Raw genomic sequence first — 22,203 nt, 5'->3', positions numbered from 1 at the left:
ATTGTTTGTAACAATTTTGCATGTTTGCATTTCCTCATTTTTATATATGTGGAACTTCAATAAATGCAAGTGGCCTGGCCTCTTTTGACCTCTAAGAGGCCCTGGTCTCATATCCTGCTTTGCTGTGAGATTGTTTATATTTGTTATTTATATTCGTTATATTTGTTATTTATATTTGTTTATATTTGTTGTATATAAGTTATTTGTGAGACCTAAATAACTTAGGGAAATGGTACCTTCTGCCTCATTCAGCCTATGCTTTGGAGTCAAAGCCCCAGCTGGGGAGAATATTACTTGGTGTGTTTCCCTTTATCTCCTTTGTGCATATAGTCCTCTCAGGATCCCTACAGGGAGGGGGCTGTAATCTAGGAAAGATTCCTGGGTTCTCTGGCAAAATGCTACCTTAATGCCATTATAACAGCCCCCAATCTCATGCCAGGCCCTGAGCTGTGCTGCATCTCCAATCTTTGTCATTCCCGTCCCCATCCTGAGCCCCCTCACCTCCTTGTTCACCACCATGTTGCACATGCACTCGGTGGCTGCCTGTCGCAGCTGGTCATGATTCTCAAACATGTAGTTCTCAATGTCTGGCAAGGCTTTCTCTTTAAAGATCTTCTGCCTAGGGTGCGAGGGGTAGAGGAAGAGAGGCCACTGAGTCCTCTGTAGTGAGCATTTGGGTTTTTCAGCCACCTAGGGGTCATTCCACCATCCCAGTGGTGTCCCTCCCACATCCTCAGCAAGCATGGTTTGGATGGCACTGACCCCGCCCCCAGCTCCCAAAGGGGCACCAGTGGGCATGAACTAAATGACATAGTACAGCATCCTGGCTGTGGTTATGAGGTCTGGGATGAACATGTCACTCAGCTAGAGATTCTTTTGTATTATTGCTGGGGAAGAGAAATTCTCTTTCTCTCTTTCCTGCTGGATATGAAGCCAAGAAGATGTGAGGTCTGGAGCAACCCTTGTGATCATAAGAGAGGGGAAAAGCCCATCTGAGAATTAAGACAACACAGACAAGAGAGGTAGAGAGAATTAGGATCTGGGACATCTCTGTAACCCCTGCATCAAGCCTCACCTGAATCTGGATTACCCCAGACTTTTCATTTACATCAGTCATTAAATTTTCTTTACGCTTAAACCAGTTGGAGCTGAGTTTTCTGCCACTTGCAACCAAAAGAATCCCAACCTAGGGGGCCGGCCGGCTCAGTGGCATAGTGGTTAACTTCTGTGTGCTCCGCTTTGGTGGCCCGGGGTTCACAGGTTCAGATCCTGGGTGCCAACCTACACCACTCAACAAGTCATGCTGTGGTGGCATCCCACATACAAAATAGAGGAGGACTGGCACAGATGTTAGCTCAGGGTCAATATTCCTCAAGCAAAAAGAGGAAGATGGGCAACAGATGTTAGCTCAGGGCCAATCTTCCTCACAAAAAAAAGGAAAAAAAAAAGAATCTCAACCCAATACACTCCACCATCCCTCTGCTTCTGCGAAGGAATACACTTTATTCCCACCCATCCACTTCGATATCTTTTTTACTACTTCAGAGAGAAGGATCTTTACAGTCTCCTGTGGCTTCGTACATTCACTATGTGGTTTTTCCAAGTGCTAACACAAATCCCTCCCACTGTCATTTCTACGCTCTACCTTTGATCCTGTCCTCGAAGGCAAGCACACACAGTATATGTGAAATTTCCACCAAACGTCTCATGGGACACCTCTCTCCATCCATGCTCCCTCCACACCCCACTCACCGGAGTTTGTCACTGCGCCCAGACAGGTTGGTGAGGCCTAGCAGGGCCTCGTAGTTCTGGAGCCCATCCCTCTGGGTGTCCAGGAGCCTCACAAGGGGCCGCACCACCTCATACACCTGTGCGGGAGGCGGCAAGGAGTGGGTCAGGTGGAGATCACGTTCCTCCGTCCCTAATATTTACAAGGGCTCAGCTTTAGAATTTCCAAAGCACTTGCCCATTCACTGATTCAACCTTCACAATGATGCTGAAAGGCAGGATTATTGCCTTTACTTTGCAGATGAGGTAACTGAGTTTCTGAGAGGACAACCCAGTTAGTCAGAGGCCGAACCAGGTGCCTCCAATTCACTGCCCTTTATGTGACAGCACCATGTCGCCCTCCCAGGCTGGGGGTAGAGTGACCCAGGGAAAGGCCTCTAGGGGCAGAGGAGACTCCTCCCATCACCCCATTCCACCCTCCCAGGTACCCACCCGCTCCCCGGGGAAGGCGATGTCGGGATTGGAGACCGCAGCGATCTTCGCTAGGGCATGGGCTGCCTTCACTTTGCCCACGTCTGTGCCCTCCAAAGCCAGGGGAATCAGGGCCTGCAAGAAAGGGCACAGTCACTCCTCGGTCACAGACATCCAGAGGCCTCTCTACCCCTCCTCCCTCTCCAGCTGCTGTCTGTCTGTTCCAGCAGGAGTTCAGGAAGACTCTGCCATTTAAAACTCTTAAGCATCACAGAAAACAATTAAATACTTAGTCATGGATTCACGCCCCCCCCCCCCGCCCCCGTTCTCAGCACACATTGAGGTCTTCGCCCGCACTCCCCCCCGACCCATCCACATGTTCATTAGGCTTTTAGAAAAATAAATAGATCAATACACTGATTTTTCACTTTCTGCCTAAGTCCAACCCAATCATAATAGCAGCCATTTATTAAGCACCTAGTATGAGCCAACACGTTAAGTGTATTTTCTCTAACCCTTGTGACATTCTGCAAAACGAGTCTGTGACTTTTCCCCCATTTTACAGATTAGGAAACTGTGGCTCGGGGAGATTAAGTAATTGGCCCAAGGTTATGCAGCTAAAAAGGGGACAAGCAAGGACTCAATGACAAGTCTTCTATGGCAAAGCCCACAGTCTGTATCTGCGCCATGCTTCCTTCCAACAGCAAGGAGGATAAATGAGATTCGACAGTAAATCCCAAGAAGCATCACACAATCAGGCAGAAAGTGATTTGGGACCATGGCACAGACAGCACAGATTCTTGAATGACCATATTCCAGGAGGTCGGGTTGGGGCAGGAGGTACATTATTTTTGGGCCAGGCAATGAGCATTTTGGGCCATACACGCATGCACGCACACGCACGCACGCGCGCGCACACACACACACACACACACGAGTGCCCCTCCCCAGTGGAGCACCGTCTAGAATGGCAAGAACCTTGTCCCATTCAATTACCTTGCCACCACCTTGAGCCACGATGGTTCCTCGGTCTTTTGGGTTGTCACACAGTGCCAGGAATACCCTGTAGGGCAAGGATAAAGGACATGTAATGCACCAGCACACCCTTCCCAAACAACAGCAGGCCAGGCGGTCAGACCCAGTGAAGCCCTGGAAGGTGCTAGAAGTGTGCACACGCTCCAGCGTTAGCCACCTTGGGGAGACAGTGCCATGGATATAAGGGGCTGGGGAGGAAGTGAGGCCAAGCAAGGCTGCAAAGACCACTCCACGTCTATTTAGGGAGACAAAGAATGGCTCCTTGCTGCCTACCACCCAGGAGAAACTCTTCAACATGGAGGTACCCCAGGACCTCCATGGTCTGGCCCTTGCCTCCCTCTCTGGTCTCATCTAGCACCACTCCCTCCTGTGCACTCCATGCTCCAGACAGACTGCAGGAGGACCCCGTCCTCACTCCCTCTTCTCCCTCCGTCCTCAGAGTCTTTGCATGTGCTGTCCCCTCTGCCTGGAACCCTTCCGTCCCCTGCATTTAGGTGGCTCCTTTTCTTCCTTCAGGGTTCCACTGAGTTGTCACATCCTCCAGGAGGCCTTCCTGGCTGCCCACCCACCTACCCTCCAGTCTGGCTGGTCGGGTGCCCCTGCCTGTGCTCCAAGCAACCCCCTGTGTTTCCCCCATCGAGGCACCCACTGCGTCTCTTGTAACTGTGAACCTGTCTGCCCCCGCACCAGGCTTCACAGAGACTGTGCCTCTCATCTCTGGAATAGCAGGTCCTACACAGGGCCTGGGACCAGGTAACCAGAATGGAGAGTGACCTCTTTCTCCCCGATGCAAACTTCTACCTGTGATGACCTGCCCTACCACGACACTTTTGAACGTTGACCCCCTTCAGTCTCCTCTCCAGGCTCCCCAGGGGCTGATTCCCTTATTTAGTCCCCTGCCGTCTCTATCTCCCTGCCCAGCCTCCTGCCGCCTGTCCCCTGAGACCCCAGCCCAGGGTGGCTGCAGCCGCACCTGGCCAGCAACTCCTTGGTCTGGTCGGTGAGGATGGCATTGTCCGCTTTCACCATGCAGGCCAGCGCGGAGATGACGCCAGCCTTCAGAAGCCGCTTCACTCGCATGTCCACAAAGTCTTTCTTGTCCTGGGGAGACGAAAGGGTGGCAATGGGGAAGGGGCCTGGGCACCAGGCCAATCTGTATTGGAACTAAAGATGGTGCACTTCTGACTTCTTGTAGTAGGCTGAATAATGACCCCCAAGATGTCCATGTTCTAATCCCCGGAACCTGTGAATATGTTACCATACATGGGAAAAGGGACTCTGCAGATATGAATAAGTTACAGATCTTGAGATGGAGAGATAATCCTGGATTATCTGGGTAGGCCCAATATATCACAAGGGTCTTTATAAGAGGGAGGTGGGAGGGTCAGAATTAGCAGTAAGAGAAATGACAACAGAAGCAAGAGGTCGGAGTGATTCAAGGTCACAAGCCAAGGAAGGTGGCCTTTAGAAGCTGAAAAAGAGGGCCGGCCATGTGGCTTAGTGGTTAAGTGCGCACGCTCCACTGCTGGCGGCCCAGGTTCGGATCCCGGGCACGCCCTGACGCACCGCTTCTCCAGCCATGCTGAGGCCACGTCCCACATACAGCAACTGGAAGGATGTGCAACTATGACATACAACTATCTACTGGGGCTTTGGGGAAAATAAAAGGAGGAGGATTGGCAATAGATGTTAGCTCGGAGCCGGTCTTCCTCAGCAAAAAGAGGAGGATTAGCACAGATGTTAGCTCAGGGCTGATCTTCCTCACAAAAAAATAAAAAAGAAGAAGAAGCTGAAAAAGATCAGGAAACAGATGGTCCCCTCAGAGCCTCCAGAAGGAACCAGCCCTACTGACACCTTGACTTCACCCCGGTGAGACTGATTTTAGATTTTTGGTCTCCAGAACTGGAAGATATTAAATCCGTGTGGTTTTAGGCCATTATGTGTGTGGCAATTTGTTACAGCAGCAATAGGAAATGAATACACTCCTCCAGATTCCCTCTGCCGAAACAACCGCCAAGGGGAAGTACAGCATGTTCTGTTGCTGTGAATGTCAGAACATCTCCTCCTCTTCCTTGCCCTCCCCACTCCCAATACAGAGCCTGAGGAGCTGATACGATATGGAAATCAATCCCCAAGACACTTCATTCACAGAGGAGTGAAACAGAAGAGAGATTATCTAAAACACTAGATGACTCATACATTACTTGTCTTGCAAAGAAAAGGCTTGCAAACAGTTGGCTTGGTGTGCTGTGGGGGGGGGGGGGTAGGTGGAGGTAGGCAGGAGTGAGAAGCGATAAGGAGTGGATAAAGCTGACAAAACAATAGATTGGGTTTTGCTGCAAATTCAAAGTCAGCCCCAGGGTTGAAGAGTGTCTACAGACAATCCTCGGAGTGGCTGGGAAGAAGCTGACAGTCATGGGCAATCTCTAGAAGCCACATGTGAACTTTCTGGTAGCAGAACATGCCACACACCCTCACCTGCATGAAATACTACGCGGGTGTGAAATATGACTCAGAGAATGACATATAATGTGGAAAACATATAAAGTATTTTCCCAAAATTGGGCACAAAATGATAACTACATTCTGATTATAACTATGAAAAAAAAATGCACGGGGAAAAAAAAGTCTCTGGTAGGCAATATAACACACCAAAATGCCGATAGTGCTCACGTGGAGATGATGTAAACTGTGAATGGTCATTTTTTTTCTCTACTGCACCTTTTTGTTGGTTTTGCAATATGGTTATATTACTTTGATCATCTTTAAAAAATCTAAATGTTTTACTGGCTGGAAATACAAAGCATATATATTCACATGCAAACCATGTACAAACTATACCCTACTGTGCAGGGAATCACGGCGGAGGGCCCCAAGGGCATTTGTGGCATCTGGGCTAATGCTCACCCATGTCCCTTCTCCTCTCGTTATTCCTACTTAGCACCAATATCCCCAAATTCAGATATCCCAGAAAATAAAATTTTTATAAGTGTTGGAAACATGAACTACAACTGTCTGATGACTATGAAATCAACAACATAAATTACAAAACGTTGATCCTGGTTCTATTTGTTTTCTCAAACTACAGATTATTCAGGTTTTTTTCAAAACAGAAACTAAGAAAATACATGAGCGCCAGCTGGTGGGGGAAATTTACCATTATCATCCTCCATTTATCTGTCTTATGCCAAATCCTCCCAAACACAAACACACACACACACACACACACACACACACACACGCACACACACACGGCACCCAGACATCACTATCTTTCCATTCCGCCTCTATGGCGGTCTGGGGACACAGACCCCTCCCAGGTCATCCCCATCCCCACCTTGGGGTGCTCCTCGGGCACGTGCTGCTTGGAGAACTTGGCGAGCTGCACCAGCTCAGGGATGACTTCCTTGACGTCGTAGCTGTTAGTGCAGTTCACCAGGGTGGTGGCCACCGAGTACAGGATGGTCTTGTCAGAGGTCTGGAGGCACGGGGCGAAGTGATGGGGAAGGGCAGAAAGGGAACTTTAGAACAAGCCTCTGCTTCCAAGACGCCTCCCTCGCACGGCTGGTAGGTTGGTTTAGGGGGAGCGTGGCTGGTGCCACTCAGCTTGGAGAAGTACAAGCGGCACAGAGGGAGACGAACTGGGTCTGCTCGTACAGGGTGGGTGGAAATTCCTCCTGCACTCTCAGTAGCCACCCTCCCCCCCGACTGAGAGCATGAATGCGAGTCCTCTGAGTGTGCTCCCTGCTTTGTGCCTCTTTCAAAAGCCCAATCCAACACGCTTCCCCATCCAACTCGGGTGGGGACGGGGTGGAGGCTGGACACCCTCTGGTCTGGCCCCGGTGGAAACTCCCTCCACACTTCCTTTCTTTAGTGGTGGAAGAGAGCCAGGGGATTGGCCCAGCAGAGAAGGAAATGAGTTTAGGGGCACTGGGAAGGAGGGAGGGGATCCAGAAGAGGCTAGGCAGTGCCTCTCGGTGCCTCAAGACCTCAGTTCCTGAGGGTCTCAGGAAAAAATACCAGCCTCTTGTTCATCCTCCCACTGCCTGGAAGGCATGAAGAATTGTGAGCCCATTTTACAGTCAGGTAAAATGAGGGCCAGAAAGAGGGGAATGACCAATGCAGGTTTATATGGGGAGGGGGTGTAGAGTCAGGATGAGGACACAGGGGTCCCATTTCCCAGGCTCAATGGAAGGCCCTGTGAGCCTGAATCCAGCTGACCGTTCCTGAGGCCAGAGGTCTGGGCCACACTTGCCTTGGCCAGCTCAAACATGGCCTGCAGGGCGGGGACGTCCTGGACAAAGTCGTCTTTCACGTCAGCGTCCAGCGTGAGGTAGGCCAGGCCCTCCACTGCCCATCGCCGGGTCCGAGTGTCTATGGACGCATTGCACAGCCATCTGAAAGAGGAGAGAGGGAGAGGCTCTGGGGAAGGGTGCCAGGGCCCGGGCCCAGGTCAGGAGTGAAGAAATTCAGGGTAGTGGGTAGCAGGTGAGGGGGCTTTCACCACCTGGCACCCACCAGGGCACACCCTAGAGAGGAGATGGTGGGCCTGGGGAAAGAGGATCCCCTTACTTGCGACACTGTTTGGCAAGCTTCTCCGTCGACCCTTCAGCAAACTGCCTGAGAGCGTAGTCTGTGCCACCTGCAGAGCCAAGCTTACAGAGACCCTGTGGAGGAGGGGAGACAGCGGCCACTTGCAGGGTCAGAGACACCAAGGCTTGGGGACAAGGCCTTGCTCAAACAAGTCCCTGTGGCTGGAACACTTTGCCCCTTTTTCTTTGCCTGGATAAACCTCTACATGTACTACATAACTTAGGCCAGGTGTCACCTCTTACCGAGATGCCTTCTCTGAGGCTTCCAGGTTACGGTAGATGCCCACGAAGCTCGAGGTTTTTACCCTGCCCCTTTGCCCCACCATTTTGTAAGACCCCACAAATATTTTGGGTCTGCCATTTTGAAAAATCAGCACAAAAGAATAATAATCCTACCTGAAACTACAACAGTAACTTGATATAGTACAAAAACTGGCAGAGAAATCGTATCTTGTGGATAACAAATTCAGACGTGCAGAATTTTACCCAGGAAAAGTTGGACTCTTATTAGGACAAAATGTCTCCCATAAGAGAAAACTCACAATGGCAGAAGCTATAATTAGTTTTTTTAAAAATTGATATAAACAGAAATACAGATCGATGACTCAAATCACTGTAATCGTTTACAAGGAAAACATCAATGAAAATAATTTCTGCAAAATGAAAATGGAAAAAATGAAACAGGTTTAACTATGCCATAGAGAAAGTGATTAAGGAAACAAAGCGACTTTTTGGAGTTTGCTCTGAAAATATTTGCTGGACAGAAGCTCATGACCGTTAGTATCATTCGAAAGTACAGAGGCGAATGTGGTCACGGTTAAATGGGAGGGTCCACCATACTGAATTCCTCAGCCTCCTGAGAGGCTGAATTCTCACAGCCTCCTGCTGATCATCCTGCTCTGCAGGGGCCTGTGGGTGGCTCTGGTGCCCTCTAGAGTGTGGGCTCCACAAGGATAGGGGCCACGCCCCATTCATCCTGGTGCCCTGGTGCCTGGCACAGTGTCTGGGACCAAGCCCACTCACCACCAGTGTGCGGATCTTGATCTTCTCGTTTTTGGTGGTCTTGTAGATCTCTTTGAGCAGTGACACGCCATTGGTGATGATGAACGTGGCGCGGCTGAGCTTGGTGGAGGCATGGATGAGGGCCTCCACAGCCACCAGCTGGTCTGTCTCACGCTCCGAGCCGCACAGCGCTACCATCATCTCCATCACACCTTTCAGTCCCAGCAGCTGATTGCCCAGGTCCAAGGGGCCCTGCAGGATCCCCGACACCGTCTGGATGGCAATCACGTTCTTGTCCATGTCCTGGGGGTCAAACTTGCTCCTAAAACAGAGAGCAAGTGTGGTCAAGAGAACTGGCCCAGGGGGGTGGGAAAAGTGTGAGATTTGGGGGCAAACAGATTTGTATTTGTATCCTGAATCCACCACTCATGTGCTGTGTGGCCTTGGGCAATTCACTGAACTTCTCTAAGTCTCAGCTTCTCGATCTGGAAACTGAGGACAGTACTACCACTTCTCAGAGTTACAATGAGGGTAAATGACATAACAGATGTGCCATGGGTTGTGTTCCCCAAGAAGCACACTCTGAGATGGAGATTGACAGGCAGGAAGTTTATTAGGGAGAGCTCTTGGGATCAACACCTGTTGGGGAAGGAAGCAGGACTGGACAGAGGGAGGCACTGGGCTGCAATGCAGTCATGACAAAGCCTCAGCCTCAGAAGAGTTCTAGAGCTGACACACCCCTTCAAGTTGCTCCAAGTTGGAGTGAAGGACAGGTCATTGGATGCTGGCTGCCCCAGTAGGGGTGAACAGCTGTCCTCAGCTGAGGCAAGTCCCCAAGAGAGATGACAGGTGAGAGCTGTCAGCCAACAGGCTTTCCAGAAGGTGGGATGTCTGGTGGGACAGTACAGCAGCCACAACAACATGAAAGGGCCTACCACGGTGCCCGGCACACTGCATCACTCCACCCACGTGGCTGAGTCATGACGCAGCCTGGGCCAGTCACCCCCACTGTCTGCTCCCAGCCCTTCCCCTATCAAGTGAGGGTAGCGACTAGACGAGCCAGAAGGTTCTGCTTGCTCTCGGAATCTACTATCATCTACTCTATGGGAGAATCTCTGTATAGGGACATCAGGGGTGACACACCTTCAGATCCTTCTGATCTGCCCAGGTTGGTTCAATGTGGGGAATCAGGGCAGATGTGCACAGTGGAAGTGCAGATGTGTATAAAGGCGAGAAGGCAGCATGGACTAGTCAGGCAAATGCCACACTGAGAGTCGGAGGCCTGGGCTCTAGTCCCACATCTGCCTATGGTGGGCTGGGTGACCTGGGCAAGTCCTTCTGGGGAGAGGGGTCAGCTTTAGAAGCTCTGAGGGCCCCTCCAGTCCTGACAGTCCATGTTCTGCACCCCATCTCTCCACTCAGCACCAGGGAACCCACAGCCTTTCATAATTAGTTGGGGTCTGCCCTTTAAGCTGGTTCCTGATGCCGGCTGATGTCTGAACGTCCCCCCAGCCCCTGGCCCTGACAAAGTGGGTGTGTTACCCCCTTGCAGAGGGGAAGCCTCAGGCAAGTTTGTTGAAGGTGGAGACCCCTCAACTCAGCCTCAGGTGACTGCACAGCATTGCACAGGCTGACCACCGGGAGGGGTGCCTCGTTCAACACCCTCTGCCCAAAGGAGGACCAGCTGGGCGACAGTTACCGGAACTCAACGTGGGACCTCGTGAGAGACTCAAGAAGTAGCTCACGCTGAGACAGAGAAAGACCAGAAAAGCCCTGAGGAGCCTTCAGGGAACCAAAGTCAGGGGTCAGGAGAAGCTATGGGATTGAGCAGGAGTCAGCAAACCGGCTGCAGGCCAAATCAGGGAGGCTGAGAACGGTTTTTACATTTAAAAAAAATATGCAATAGAGACCTACAGGTCCCACAAAACCTAAAATATTTACTCTCTGGCCCTTTACAGGAGAAGTTTGCCAACCCCTGGAATGGAGAAAGGACAAGCAGGTGCAGGCAGTGTCTTCACGCTCCCACGGCTCACCTGGGGTGCTTTTTACACATGCAGCTTCCTGAGCCACACCCCAGACTGCTGAGTCCGGGGGGGGGGGTGTCCCAAAAATCTGAACCATTTACAAGTTTGAGGATCACTGGAATAAAGGGTTAAAAGGCAAAGAGGGGGGCCAGCCCAGTGGCGCAGGCGGTTGGGTGCGCGCGTTCCGCTGCGGCGGCCCGGGGTTCGCTGGTTCGGATCCCGGGCGCGCACCAACGCACTGCTTGGCAAGCCATGCTGTGGCGGCGTCCCATATAAAGTGGAGGAAGATGGGCACAGATGTTGGCCCAGGGCCGTCTTCTTCAGCAAAAAAAGAGGAGGATTGGCGGATGTTAGCACAGGGCTGATCTCCTCACAAAAAAAAAAAAAAAAAAAAAAAAAAGGCAAAGAGGGCCAGCCTGGTGACGAAGTGGTTAAGTTCATATGCTCCGCTTTGGCAGCCTGGGGTTCGCAAGTTCAGATCCCGGGTGTGGACCTACGCACCACTCATCAAGCCATGCCGTTGAGGTGTCCCACATGCAAGGAAGATTGGTACGGATGTTAGCTCAGGGACCATCTTCCTCAAGCAAAAAGAGGAAGATTGGCAACAGGTGTTAGCTCAGGGCCAACCTTCCTCACCAAAAAAAAAAAAAAAAAAAAAAGGATTAAAAGGCCATGTAGCAGTGGGAGGAGAAGGGAAAGGATGCATAGAGAGCACCCGAGCCACAATGATGATGGAGCGGCAGTGAAAAGACTCAAGAACTCCAGCTGCTGAGGGCCCTGGGCTCCTGTCTAGTCTCTGCAAGGCCTTAAAGTCAGTTCATAAAGGCTTGACAGAGCCAGGTCTCCCTCCTTGCAAGTTGACATTCATTCCTTTCAACCACAGGAGGCTGTGGTAGATTTAAAATATGTCCAAAAATATTTGACACTCCAACCTGCAGAACATAGAGCCTAATTCTCTCCTCTTATACATAGACCAGACTTAATGACTTGTTTCTAATGAACATAATGTGGTGGAAGTGATGGTGTGTGACTTCTGAAACTAGATCATAGAAGACACAGAATTATAGAAGACACTGTCACTTCTGCTTTGCTCTCTCTTGGATCACTCATGCTAGGAGAAGCCAGCTACCATGAGGAGAGGTCCACACTGGGAGGAATTGAGGCCTCCCCTCAACAGCCAGCGCCAATGTGCCAGCCATCTGAGGGTGCCATCTTGGAAGCAGAACTCCCAGCCCCAGTCAAGCCTTCAGATGAGTGCAGCTCAGACCAACATGTGACTATAACTTGTAAGCCCCAAAGCCAGAACCACCCAGCCTAGCTTCTCCCAAACTGCTGTCATATTCTGAGATAAAAAATGATTATTGTTGTTTTAAGCTGCTAAATTTGGAGGTAATTTGTTACACAGCTATTGATAACTGACACAGAGCCACCCCATGAGGCTTCCAGGAGTCTCACGTGATGTACTCCTCACAGATCTTGCGGAAGTAATCGCGCTCCGGGTCACAGCGCAGGTCGTCGTAGAGCTTGTTGATGAGGATGGAAGCCAGCATGCGGGTATTGTCGGTCAGCGGCAGGCAGGACGGCAGATCTGGGACCTGCCCCACCACCTTCAAGATCTTCCTCAGGCCTGCAGGACGGATGGTGGCAAGTGTAAGACCCCTGCTGGGCTCTGTCCTCACAAACACACCCCCTCGCTGGGTCACGTCTTATCACCAGCCTCTCTCCAGCCTGCCTTTACGCAGCACGTGGCTTATCCAGAGTGAAGGGCACTGGAATGGGGCCAAGAGACGCAGCTTCCACACTTGACTCTGCCCCCACCTGAGCAACTCACTCCCCACAAGAGCCTCTATTTTCACATTTACAAAATTAAGACTAGTTGATCTCAGAGGACTCGACCAGTGCTAACATGCTAGGAGTTGATAACCTTCCTCAAACACCATTTTATATTCTCTTTCCCCAGGCCTCAGTGTCTTTATTTGTAAAATGGAAACAATACTACCTACCTCATAGAGTTTGAGGACTCAACGAGATAATGTATGGGAACTGCCCATTGCCAATCCATTCACGTCATTATCACTCAATAAATATTTATTATTTACTTGGTAAATACTATGCTCACTATTTATTATGATTACCCCTTCTCCTCCACTGCCCAAGAATCTTCAGTGGCTTCCTACTACCCATCAGGCTAACTCAACCATTACGTACTTGTTAAATAAACGAATGAATGAGTTAATGAATAAATGAGCACCTTTTAGGTACTGGATACCAAAATAAGAAACACAATCCTGACCTCAGAGAAGCTCACAGTGGATAGAAAAGACAGACATACAAACATGACAATAAGGTGTGACAAGGACAGGGTGGTAATCTGTGAGTGGGGTGCTTCTCTCCAACAAAGTAAGAGTTGTGAGTTATTTTGAGGACTTACTATGTGCCAAGAGCTTTATACACGTTTAATCCTCATTTAATCCTAACAATAACCCTACTGGTTAGGCATCATTATTCCCATCTCTCAGAGCAGAAAACCAAGATGTGGAGAAGTCAAGTAAGTTGCCCAAGATCACGCAGCTGGCAAGTGACATAGCGAGGATACTCTCCCGGCAACGTCTGATTTCAAAGCCCTCGATGTTAACTGTTATGCTGTGCTGCCTCTGAGACAACAGACAGCTTGATTTCAGAGGCAGGTTTTAGAGGTGGCCAGGAGCTGCTCAGACCTTGGGTGGCACAAGGAAGTGGGAGGAGGGACACTCAAGGTAAATGCTGTAGGCATGACACTCTGGGTGTTAGGAGGGAATTACAAGTGTTCGGCAGTACACTTTATGCAAAGAGTATTTTACCACACTCACAAAACCACACGCAGGGCTGGAGAGTTACAGGAAGAGGCCTGATAAACCGACTCAAACTCCCCAGCCTGGCTCCCAAAGGCCTCCATCAAACGCACCTGCTCCCCCTCCCACCACCTCCCCACCCTCATCTCCCACTCTTCCCTTCTCTTCCTGCCCTTGCCTTGAGCATCTCATTTCTCTTCTGCTAGAACACTCTGGACCTCCTCCTTGTTAATCTTTGCTCCTCCCAGAACCCAAAAGCTCGCTTCAGGCTTGACATCATGGTGGCTCTCCTAATCAAGTCTCCCAGCCCAGTTTCTACAACACACAACTTCAACATTGCAGCTTTGCATTAGTATCCCAGGAATTTTTGTGTGTGTGTGAGGCAGATTAGCCTTCAGCTAACATCCATTGCCAATCCTCCTCTTTTTGCCGAGGAAGATTGGCCCTGGGCTAACATCTGTGCCCATCATCCTCTACTTTATATGGGAGGCCGCCACAGCATGGCTTGACAAGTGGTACGTCGGTGGGCGCCCAGGATCCGAACCTGCGAACCCTGGGCCGCCGAAGAGGAGGGTACGTACTTAACCGCTAGGCCATCGGGCCAGCCCCCAGAATTTTTAAGTCCATATTATTTTTACTCGAGTGCTATTCATTTTGGTGCATAGAATAACAAATATTCCCCACCCCACACCCTATCCTACAAACCATGTGGTTGAGCCTAGATCCTAGTGCAGAGAAAAGAGGCCTGTTGTTGATGCCCGGCCTTTGTAATATATGCCGAGAAGACCAGAACTGGGGACAAAAGTGTTGGGGGTGGGGCTGAAGATCTAGAGTAATTTGTTAAAGTGCACTTTGCTGAGATCTGTGAAAACAAAACAAGGGAAGTGCAGTATCAAAAGAGAATAAATTTCAAGCTGGTAAAAGCTGATTTGAACCTTTTAGAACAAGGTGTGGCCTATACGTCATTAAACCTGCGAGAGAATTTATCACAATAGATTCTAAAGCCACGGCTATGATTCTTGAACAATTAAAGAAGGTGATTTAGGAGAGGGGCAACACCCTGGAGCTGACAAATTTACTGTGCTTTCTATAAAGTACACTCAATGCCATTTCTCCCTTCTCCAAGGCCTGGGGAGTATTCTGCTGACCGTGAGGAACGTTACCCCATGGTTGGTGGAGTCCGGTTTGTTTTTTGGCGTTTGCCCCATTTGTTAGCTAACTCCCTCCAGATGTTTTCGGACACTTTCTGGGTGTGTTCAGGCCCTGAATTCAGAGCCCTGATCTACACCTTCACACTGGTGGACCCTAACACGCTAATGCCTTTTCCTGGCTTTTCAGTTGGGACCGAAGACTTCTCTCAGACGAGAGCCACGCCTCTTCCACCTTCTGCTCAGTGCCGGTACCCTGGTGCCCTCGCGGAAGGACAGAGTGAGCCCCAGGCCCTCCACCTCCTCACCGTTATCCACCACGTAGATGGTGCGTGAGTTGTCGTGAATGGCGAGGTCCTTCCTGGGGACGTTCTTATTGAGCAGGTTCAGGGCCTGGTCCCTGCCCTGGCCAGACACCTTCCTACTGACCAGCATGTCGAGCAGGTGGCTGGTGATCTGCTTCAGGTCCTTCTTGCTGTCTGAGGAAGGAGAGGACGGGGTAAATAGAGAGGAGGAGGGAGCCTCAGGCACATAGGACCAGGAATGGCAGAGGCTTCTAGAAGGACTCTGGAAATGTCGAATCCATTGCTTCCTAGATATTGGAATTCCCCGGGAGAGTACAGTATTGCCCATCTCACCCCAAAAAAGGACGGGAAACCCCCAGACAACACCACCAAGGGGGTCCTCCAGGCACTCTGAACGCTGACCTCTACGACAGCCATTCCATCCTTGAACAGCTCTGGTTCTTAGAAAGTTCTCCACTCCCAGGCAATGACTGGCACGGATCCACAGATACTTCATGTAGTTTTTAATAAACTGATTTAATAAGGTGTTTTCCAGAAAGGAAATTTATAGTCCTTACAGACATCTAACTCCCCACAGATTCCGGCACGCTGGGAGCCTGAACTCAAGCCTCTGTCTGGAAGCCAGGTCTTCCCTGCCCCTGCGGATGATAAAAAGCAAATGCCTTTTCCTGCTTTGCCCTGTCTGACCTCTTTGGGACTTGGAGACTTTTGTTCTCATTCTGGGTTGAGCCCAAAGGTAGGAGGCAGATAGAAAAGGAAAGATCTCCAAACCATGTTAAATAAATAAATGATGCAGGAATGGGGCTATCTAACTGGAGAAGAAAGACACAAGTGGACAGGATAGCTTGTTTTCAGATAAAGGTATATGAGAGTGAGACGACAGACTCATTCTGGGAGGCTCCAGAGGGCAGAACTGGGCCCAGAGGCGGGTGGAAGCCACAAGGAGATAGATTTGAAATCAGTACAAGGAAGAAGTTTTTAGCAGAATGTCCAACAGCTCACTAACTCCCAGGGAAGTTGTGGCCCCCAACGAACCACACCTCTCAGTATTCATGCTCTTGAGGAGTCCCCTCCCACGCTGGATTGGTCATGTGACTTATGGCACAACCAGAGGCTTGCAAAGCCCTTGCCCAACAGGGCTTGTCCACTTAGAATGCAGCCACCATGTTACATAGAAACCTAGGCTGCCCACTGGAGAGGCCACAAGGAGTAGAACCACGGTGCCCTGGCCAGCATCTCTAGTTAACCACCAGCCATACAAGTGAGGCCATCTTGGACCCTCTGATGATTCTAGCACAGAAAAGGAACGTGACTTGTTGAGCATTACAATAGTGAATCAGAACCACATCAAGAATCCAGGACTCCAAAAGGTTAATATTATTAATCTACAAAGAGCTCTTATGAACCAATTAAAAAAACACTGATACCCCAACAGAAAAAATAGGTAACAACATGAACAAATCATTCACAAAGAAATCCAAATGGCTAATATAGATTTTAAAAAATGATTAATCTCACTAGCAATTTTTTTAAAATTCAAACAGGATCATTTTTACCCACTGAATAAGAAAATATCTTTAAGAATGATAGTATCCAAATCTGGTATGAGAATGAGTTGAGACAGGAACTCTTATCACTTGGGAAGAGTACAAACTGATGCACCTTCTCAGAAAGGAATCCAAAAGTAAGATGGGGAAAGAATTTTAGTTGTTCACAGCCTTTGACCTGTATTCTCATTTCTAGGAATTTGTTCTAAGGAAATAATTAAAAATGCAAGCATAGATTTACATAAAGAATGGCTATGAAGTGTTTTTGTAAGCATGCAAATTGGAAAGAATCTAAATCTCCAACAGTATACAGCTGGTTGATGAATTATGATACATCCATACAATGGAATATTATTTAAGATCATGGGAAATTATTTAACATCAAGTTTTTATTATTATTATTTAAGATCAATCATTTATTTATTATTATTTGAGATTACTATTATTTAAGATCAAGATTTCTATGAGTGAACCTGCCCCTGTGACCCTCCGAAGCAAAGCAGGAACTTCTAAAATGATGCCTAGGACCTGCATGTGCAGGAAGAAGCATGAGTTTGTATGTGCATGTATGTTTCATTCCATCATCTATGGAATGAAACAAATGTAAAATTAATAATCATTAAAGTCAAAAGGAATCCTTTTTAAGAATATTAAATAGTATGCAATACTAATATAACGCTCAGTGAAGGAAAAAACCACAGAACTATCCATAGCCAAATTCCAACTTTGTTAAACAGATATTTATATAGATGGACAGAAAAAAGGTTGGAAGGATACACATGCAGTGATAATAGTGGTTATCCACAGGGGTGATTACAGGTTTTGTTTTTTCTAAATTTTCCCAAATTTCTCCAATAAGCCTCTGTTACTTTTTCTAATTATGGCAAAATATACACAAAATAAAATGTACCATTTTAACCATTTTAAAGTGTACAGTTCAATGGCATTAAGTACATTCACATCATTGTGCAACCATCACCACTATCCATCTCCAGAACTTTTTTCACCTTACAAACCTGAAACTCTACACCCATTAAATACCTCCTTATTTCCTCCTCCCCCAACCCCTCGCAACCACCATTCTACTTTCTGTCTCTATGAGTTTGACCATTTTAGAAACCGCATATAAGTGGAATCATACAGTATCTGTCTTTTTGTGACTGGCTCATTTCACTTAACATAATTGTCCTTGAGGTTCATCCATGTTGCAGCATGTGTCAGAATTTCCTTCCTTTTTAAGGCTGAATAATATTCCACTATACGTATATGCTACATTTTGTTTATTCATTCATCTGTCAGTGGACACTTGGGTTGCTTCCACCTTTAAGGTATTGCACATAATGCTGCTATGCCTCTGTTACTTTTATAACCAGAAAATAAATATAAAAATAAAACCAGGCCCCACCACATAGAGGAAATGCCCAGTCTGAGGTGGTCACTGACTCTCCCTTGCCCCCACCCTCTTGAACCCAAACCGAAGAATGTCTCCTACCTAGAACCAGGGCCTCCTCCTTCCCTCGAGGCTCCCGCTTGTCCTCCCCAGACAGAGAGTCAATGATGGCCTGGAGCAGGTTGCAGACAGCCAGCGACATCTCCTCGTTCTCCACGGCCATGAGGCTACAGATTCGGTCTATCCGGACCGCGTGGAGAATTGCTGTGGCCTAGACCCCCAGCAAGAACCATGGTCAGTTGCCTGCCCTCCCTTCCGGCTGCCGTGCAGGTTAGGGAGAGGGAGACACCCGGACCATGTAGCAGGGAAATAAGCCCGGGCAGTGAATGCCTCATGGGACCCACGGTCTGGGAAGGCCCTTGACACAAGCCATGCCCCTTTCCAGAGGTGACAGCTGTGCTGTCCAATACAGTAGCCACTCGCCACACAGGGCCATTGAGCACTTGCATGGTGGGGAGTCCACACTGATGTGCTGTTAGGTTTAAAACACACACTGGATTTTGAAGACTTAGTATGAAACAATGTAAACTATCATAGCCTTTGCATTCAGCTGGTCCTCACAAACAACTTTCGATAACCTTATCTTTGCATAGACCCACTTCCAGCTCAAAGGAAGAACAAGAGGATCAATCTCTCGAATGGGGAACAAACAACCAAGGTTGGGGAGACACTTGAGACTTTGTATCAGGGTCTATTTATGCCAGCCACACCCTGCCCACATGTCACCCTCCAGGTCCTCGGAGGACAGGCAGCCATCTGTGCCAAGCATCCCACACCCAGGCCCTCACCCTAGCTCGGTGGCCACTGCACATGCCCGACAGGGTCCGCACGGCAGCCAGCATCAGCTCAGGCTTCTTGGTGTCCATAAGCCGCAGCAACAGGGCCACTCCGTTGTTCTGGAAGATCTTCTCGGCCCCCGCTTCCTCACGGCCTAGGACAATGAGGTTGTTGGCCGACTGGAGAAGGGAGGAGACATTGAGGGTCATGAGGGAGGTCCGCCTGCAGGGGCCTTGGCCACGAGCCAAGTGCAAGGACAAGGTCTTCAAAACATTTTTACATTCTTTCCCCTATAATCCTACTCCTGGAAACATAGCCCAAGAACATAATTCAAAAGAAGAAACAAAGTAACTGGCATAAAGATCAACTTGATGAAATGTATTGCAGCCATTAAAGTCATAAATAAAAAGACTACCCAGCAACTTGCAAAAGACACTGGCAAGCAGAATTAGAATCATAGGTTCACTCGATTGCACTTACATTAAAATAAAATTGTGTATACATGCTTATGGATAAGGACTAAAAAAAGGTAGGGAAGTGTTAAATTAATTAAACAAAGAGGCCATTAGACTGAGGTGGCTTTAATGCCTTGGCAGCTACATAAGCCAACCAAAATCTGAGCTTGACATGCCTCAGGGTTAAGAAATCGAAACTTAAGGACAACGAATCACAGCCTACTAGTCTTTCCCAAATAATGCAACCACTTAAGCTGTAGCCAATCAGATCCTTTTCTTGCTTTGCCTCCACCTCTTTTCTGTAAAAGTCTTTCCCTGGGCTCCTGTGGGTGGAGCGCTCCTAACCAACTCCTGTTTTGGTGCTGCCGGATTGGATGGATTTTGCCCAAATAAATTCCTAAAATATGTAATATGCCTGAGGTTATCTTTTAACAGAAGTGAAGTGTTTTTAAATGGAGAATTATTTTCCTTTAAAATTTTTCCTTGAATATGGCTTTGGCATTTTTTATTTGTTTGTTCACCTGTTCAGGGTAATCTGAATTTGCGGGGTTCGAAGGAAGGTGGGAGGTGGTGGGCAGAGAGAGCACTAGATGGGACTTGAAAGCCCTGGGTTTGAGTATTGATTCTGCCACATGCTGGCTGTGTGACCTTGGGCAAGTCACAGCACCTCTCTGGGCCCCAGACTCCTGTCTGCAAAATGAGGCAGTTGAGCTAGAAGGTTCCCAACTGTCTTCCCACCCTAAAGCCTTTCAACCTGAGGATACATATACCTTCAAAGGCTCCAGATCAGGAGAGGAGGCCTGGAGCAAGACCTGAGAACCCAGGGTTGAGGGAAGAACTCAGGAGGCAGGAGAAGGAGGCAGGCAAGAGATGGGGAGTGGAATGCTGGGGAGGGGGCTGATTAGAGAATTCTACACAAGCATGACCAGAACCATCATCAGCATCAGTCAAGGGCTTTGTACTTTTCAAAACATTTTTATCTATAACAACTCATTAAGTCCCCACAAGAGTTTGTTATAAAAGATATTTGCATATTATATGGGTTTATTCACCATAAAACTAACGAAAATTCCCCAGGCATTGTCTGTCAAGTTCTTATAAGTGCAAAACATTCAGATATTCATTTTTTTTCCTCTGAAGAAATATTAGAAGGGAACATGAAAAAATGCAACAAATGTGGCTAAGAAGACGGTATTAGGAGTAAATATTTTCATATTTCAGAATGACTTTTTGCAATATTTCGTAACGGAATACAACATTATTTTAATACATCATTGTTTCTCAGGGCCAAAACTAGCGTGAGGCAAGAGAGGCACTCGCCTTGGGTGCAAGATTTACGGGGGCGCCAAAACCTCAATAATCAAGATAAATAATATTTAACGCAATACTTTAAAATATCAAAATCAATGCAATGCAAAAAAAAATTCACGATGAACAAAAGATCAAACATGTAAATAAAGACAAGCTCCAACCCTGCTGCATGACTCTACCGGTCTCACCTTAATCCTTGCCGTTCTCATAGATCACGCTAGTTTCTAAGTGCTTAACCTTTGGCCTACTTTTGCCAGGTTCTGCAAGGAGACGCCTCCCCCTTCCCCCAACCGGTCAGGCATTCCCGCCCAGAGACAGGGGCGGGGCCTGCAGCGGAAGCACAGTCACCCGGCGGGTCCCGAGAGCGCCCTCTGCTGGCCGGCTGGTTGCCCGGCACTCACCTTCTCCAACCTATCAGCGTCACTGTTTTCGTCCAGGAGGATCTCAAACATCTTCTGTACCCTGGAGTCTGTGGAGAACTGCACACGGAGCTGAGGAGAGGGGAAGGAGTGGGGAAGAAGGCAGGCAGGGGTCCACATTTCAGTCGGCTCCATAGAAAGTTCATCTCAGTAAATATTAGAATATCTACTCTGGGCCCCACCACCATCCACACTGTCATTCATTCATTCAACAAACGTTGACTGAACAACTGCTACATGCCAGGCACTGTTGTAGATGCTGGGGATAGAATGGTGAACAAAGTCAAGTCCTTGCCCCACAAAGCTTACAGTCTACTTACATTCGCTACCCCATTTGGTCATCACAAGTCTCAGAAGGCAGGGGATCATCACCCCAATTTTGCAGTCTAGTAACAATTAGCTATTAGACACTTAAAAATGGGCTGAAACAGAAATATGCCTCCAGCATCAGAAGCCTGAAGCAGTTTTCAAGCACCTCTTCACGAAAAGTAAAATCATTATGTTTGGATGTCTCGTCCGTCACACTCCCAACCCCAACCCTGATGCTCTGAAGCTTCCGGAAAATGAGCTAACTGATCATCATCCCCATCTCGCTAGCTCCTTCTGTACCTCCCATTGCTTTGTTCTGCTGGTCTGCACTCCTGCCTATTTCCATCCTGGGCTCATTTTTTCGGGGGGGGGGACACACGTCTCTCATTCGCCCCCCCCTTCCCTGGTCATTCCTTAGTTTGTATTTCCTCAGCCCTGCGGTCTGCACTCGGGACAGTATGCTGTGATGCCACTGTAGGCCTGCCCCAGCACGCAGGAGTTACTGAGTCTTGGAGCAAGGAGCTAAGTGTTCAGTTACCCTCTTGCTCTCACAGAGGGGAAACTGACACCCCAAGGGGCCCCTCAGGACATTGTTAGCCAAGTGAGGACTAGGATGCAGGATTCCTCACCTCTGGTCCAAGTTCTCCCCTCCCTACTCCATTTTCCTAGAAAAGATGTCATGTTCCTACTGGCTCCTGACTTTCCATCCTCAGCAATACCCTCCCCCCAGTTCAGGTATCTCATGCTGCCTTCGTCCTCCTAGAAAGAGAAGAAGATCATGTTGCAGACATACTCAGTT

The 22,203-nt window shown here is 48.6% G+C and overlaps 1 protein-coding gene across 1 annotated transcript in view; it reads right to left on the bottom strand.

Annotated features, from left to right (window-relative positions):
- The window catches only part of UNC45B (unc-45 myosin chaperone B), a 30,030-nt gene that overhangs the window by 5,469 nt on the left and 2,358 nt on the right, over nt 1–22,203 (bottom strand). Inside the window, exons 4-17 of the mRNA XM_058559326.1 lie at nt 21,078–21,167; nt 18,922–19,089; nt 18,176–18,344; nt 15,140–15,310; nt 12,308–12,479; nt 8,850–9,150; nt 7,807–7,901; nt 7,484–7,631; nt 6,572–6,712; nt 4,208–4,335; nt 3,196–3,262; nt 2,221–2,334; nt 1,753–1,868; nt 502–619 (exon numbers count right to left, since the gene is read on the bottom strand). Coding sequence (XP_058415309.1) covers nt 502–619; nt 1,753–1,868; nt 2,221–2,334; nt 3,196–3,262; nt 4,208–4,335; nt 6,572–6,712; nt 7,484–7,631; nt 7,807–7,901; nt 8,850–9,150; nt 12,308–12,479; nt 15,140–15,310; nt 18,176–18,344; nt 18,922–19,089; nt 21,078–21,167 — 1,998 coding nt within the window. The remainder of the gene's footprint in view (nt 1–501; nt 620–1,752; nt 1,869–2,220; nt 2,335–3,195; nt 3,263–4,207; nt 4,336–6,571; nt 6,713–7,483; nt 7,632–7,806; nt 7,902–8,849; nt 9,151–12,307; nt 12,480–15,139; nt 15,311–18,175; nt 18,345–18,921; nt 19,090–21,077; nt 21,168–22,203) is intronic.

The sequence above is a fragment of the Diceros bicornis genome, chromosome 18, assembly GCF_020826845.1.
Source record: "Diceros bicornis minor isolate mBicDic1 chromosome 18, mDicBic1.mat.cur, whole genome shotgun sequence".
Classification (NCBI taxonomy): domain Eukaryota; kingdom Metazoa; phylum Chordata; class Mammalia; order Perissodactyla; family Rhinocerotidae; genus Diceros; species Diceros bicornis.
The sequence above is the reverse complement of the archived record's forward strand: the minus strand, read 5'-3'. Positions and strand labels throughout refer to the sequence as shown.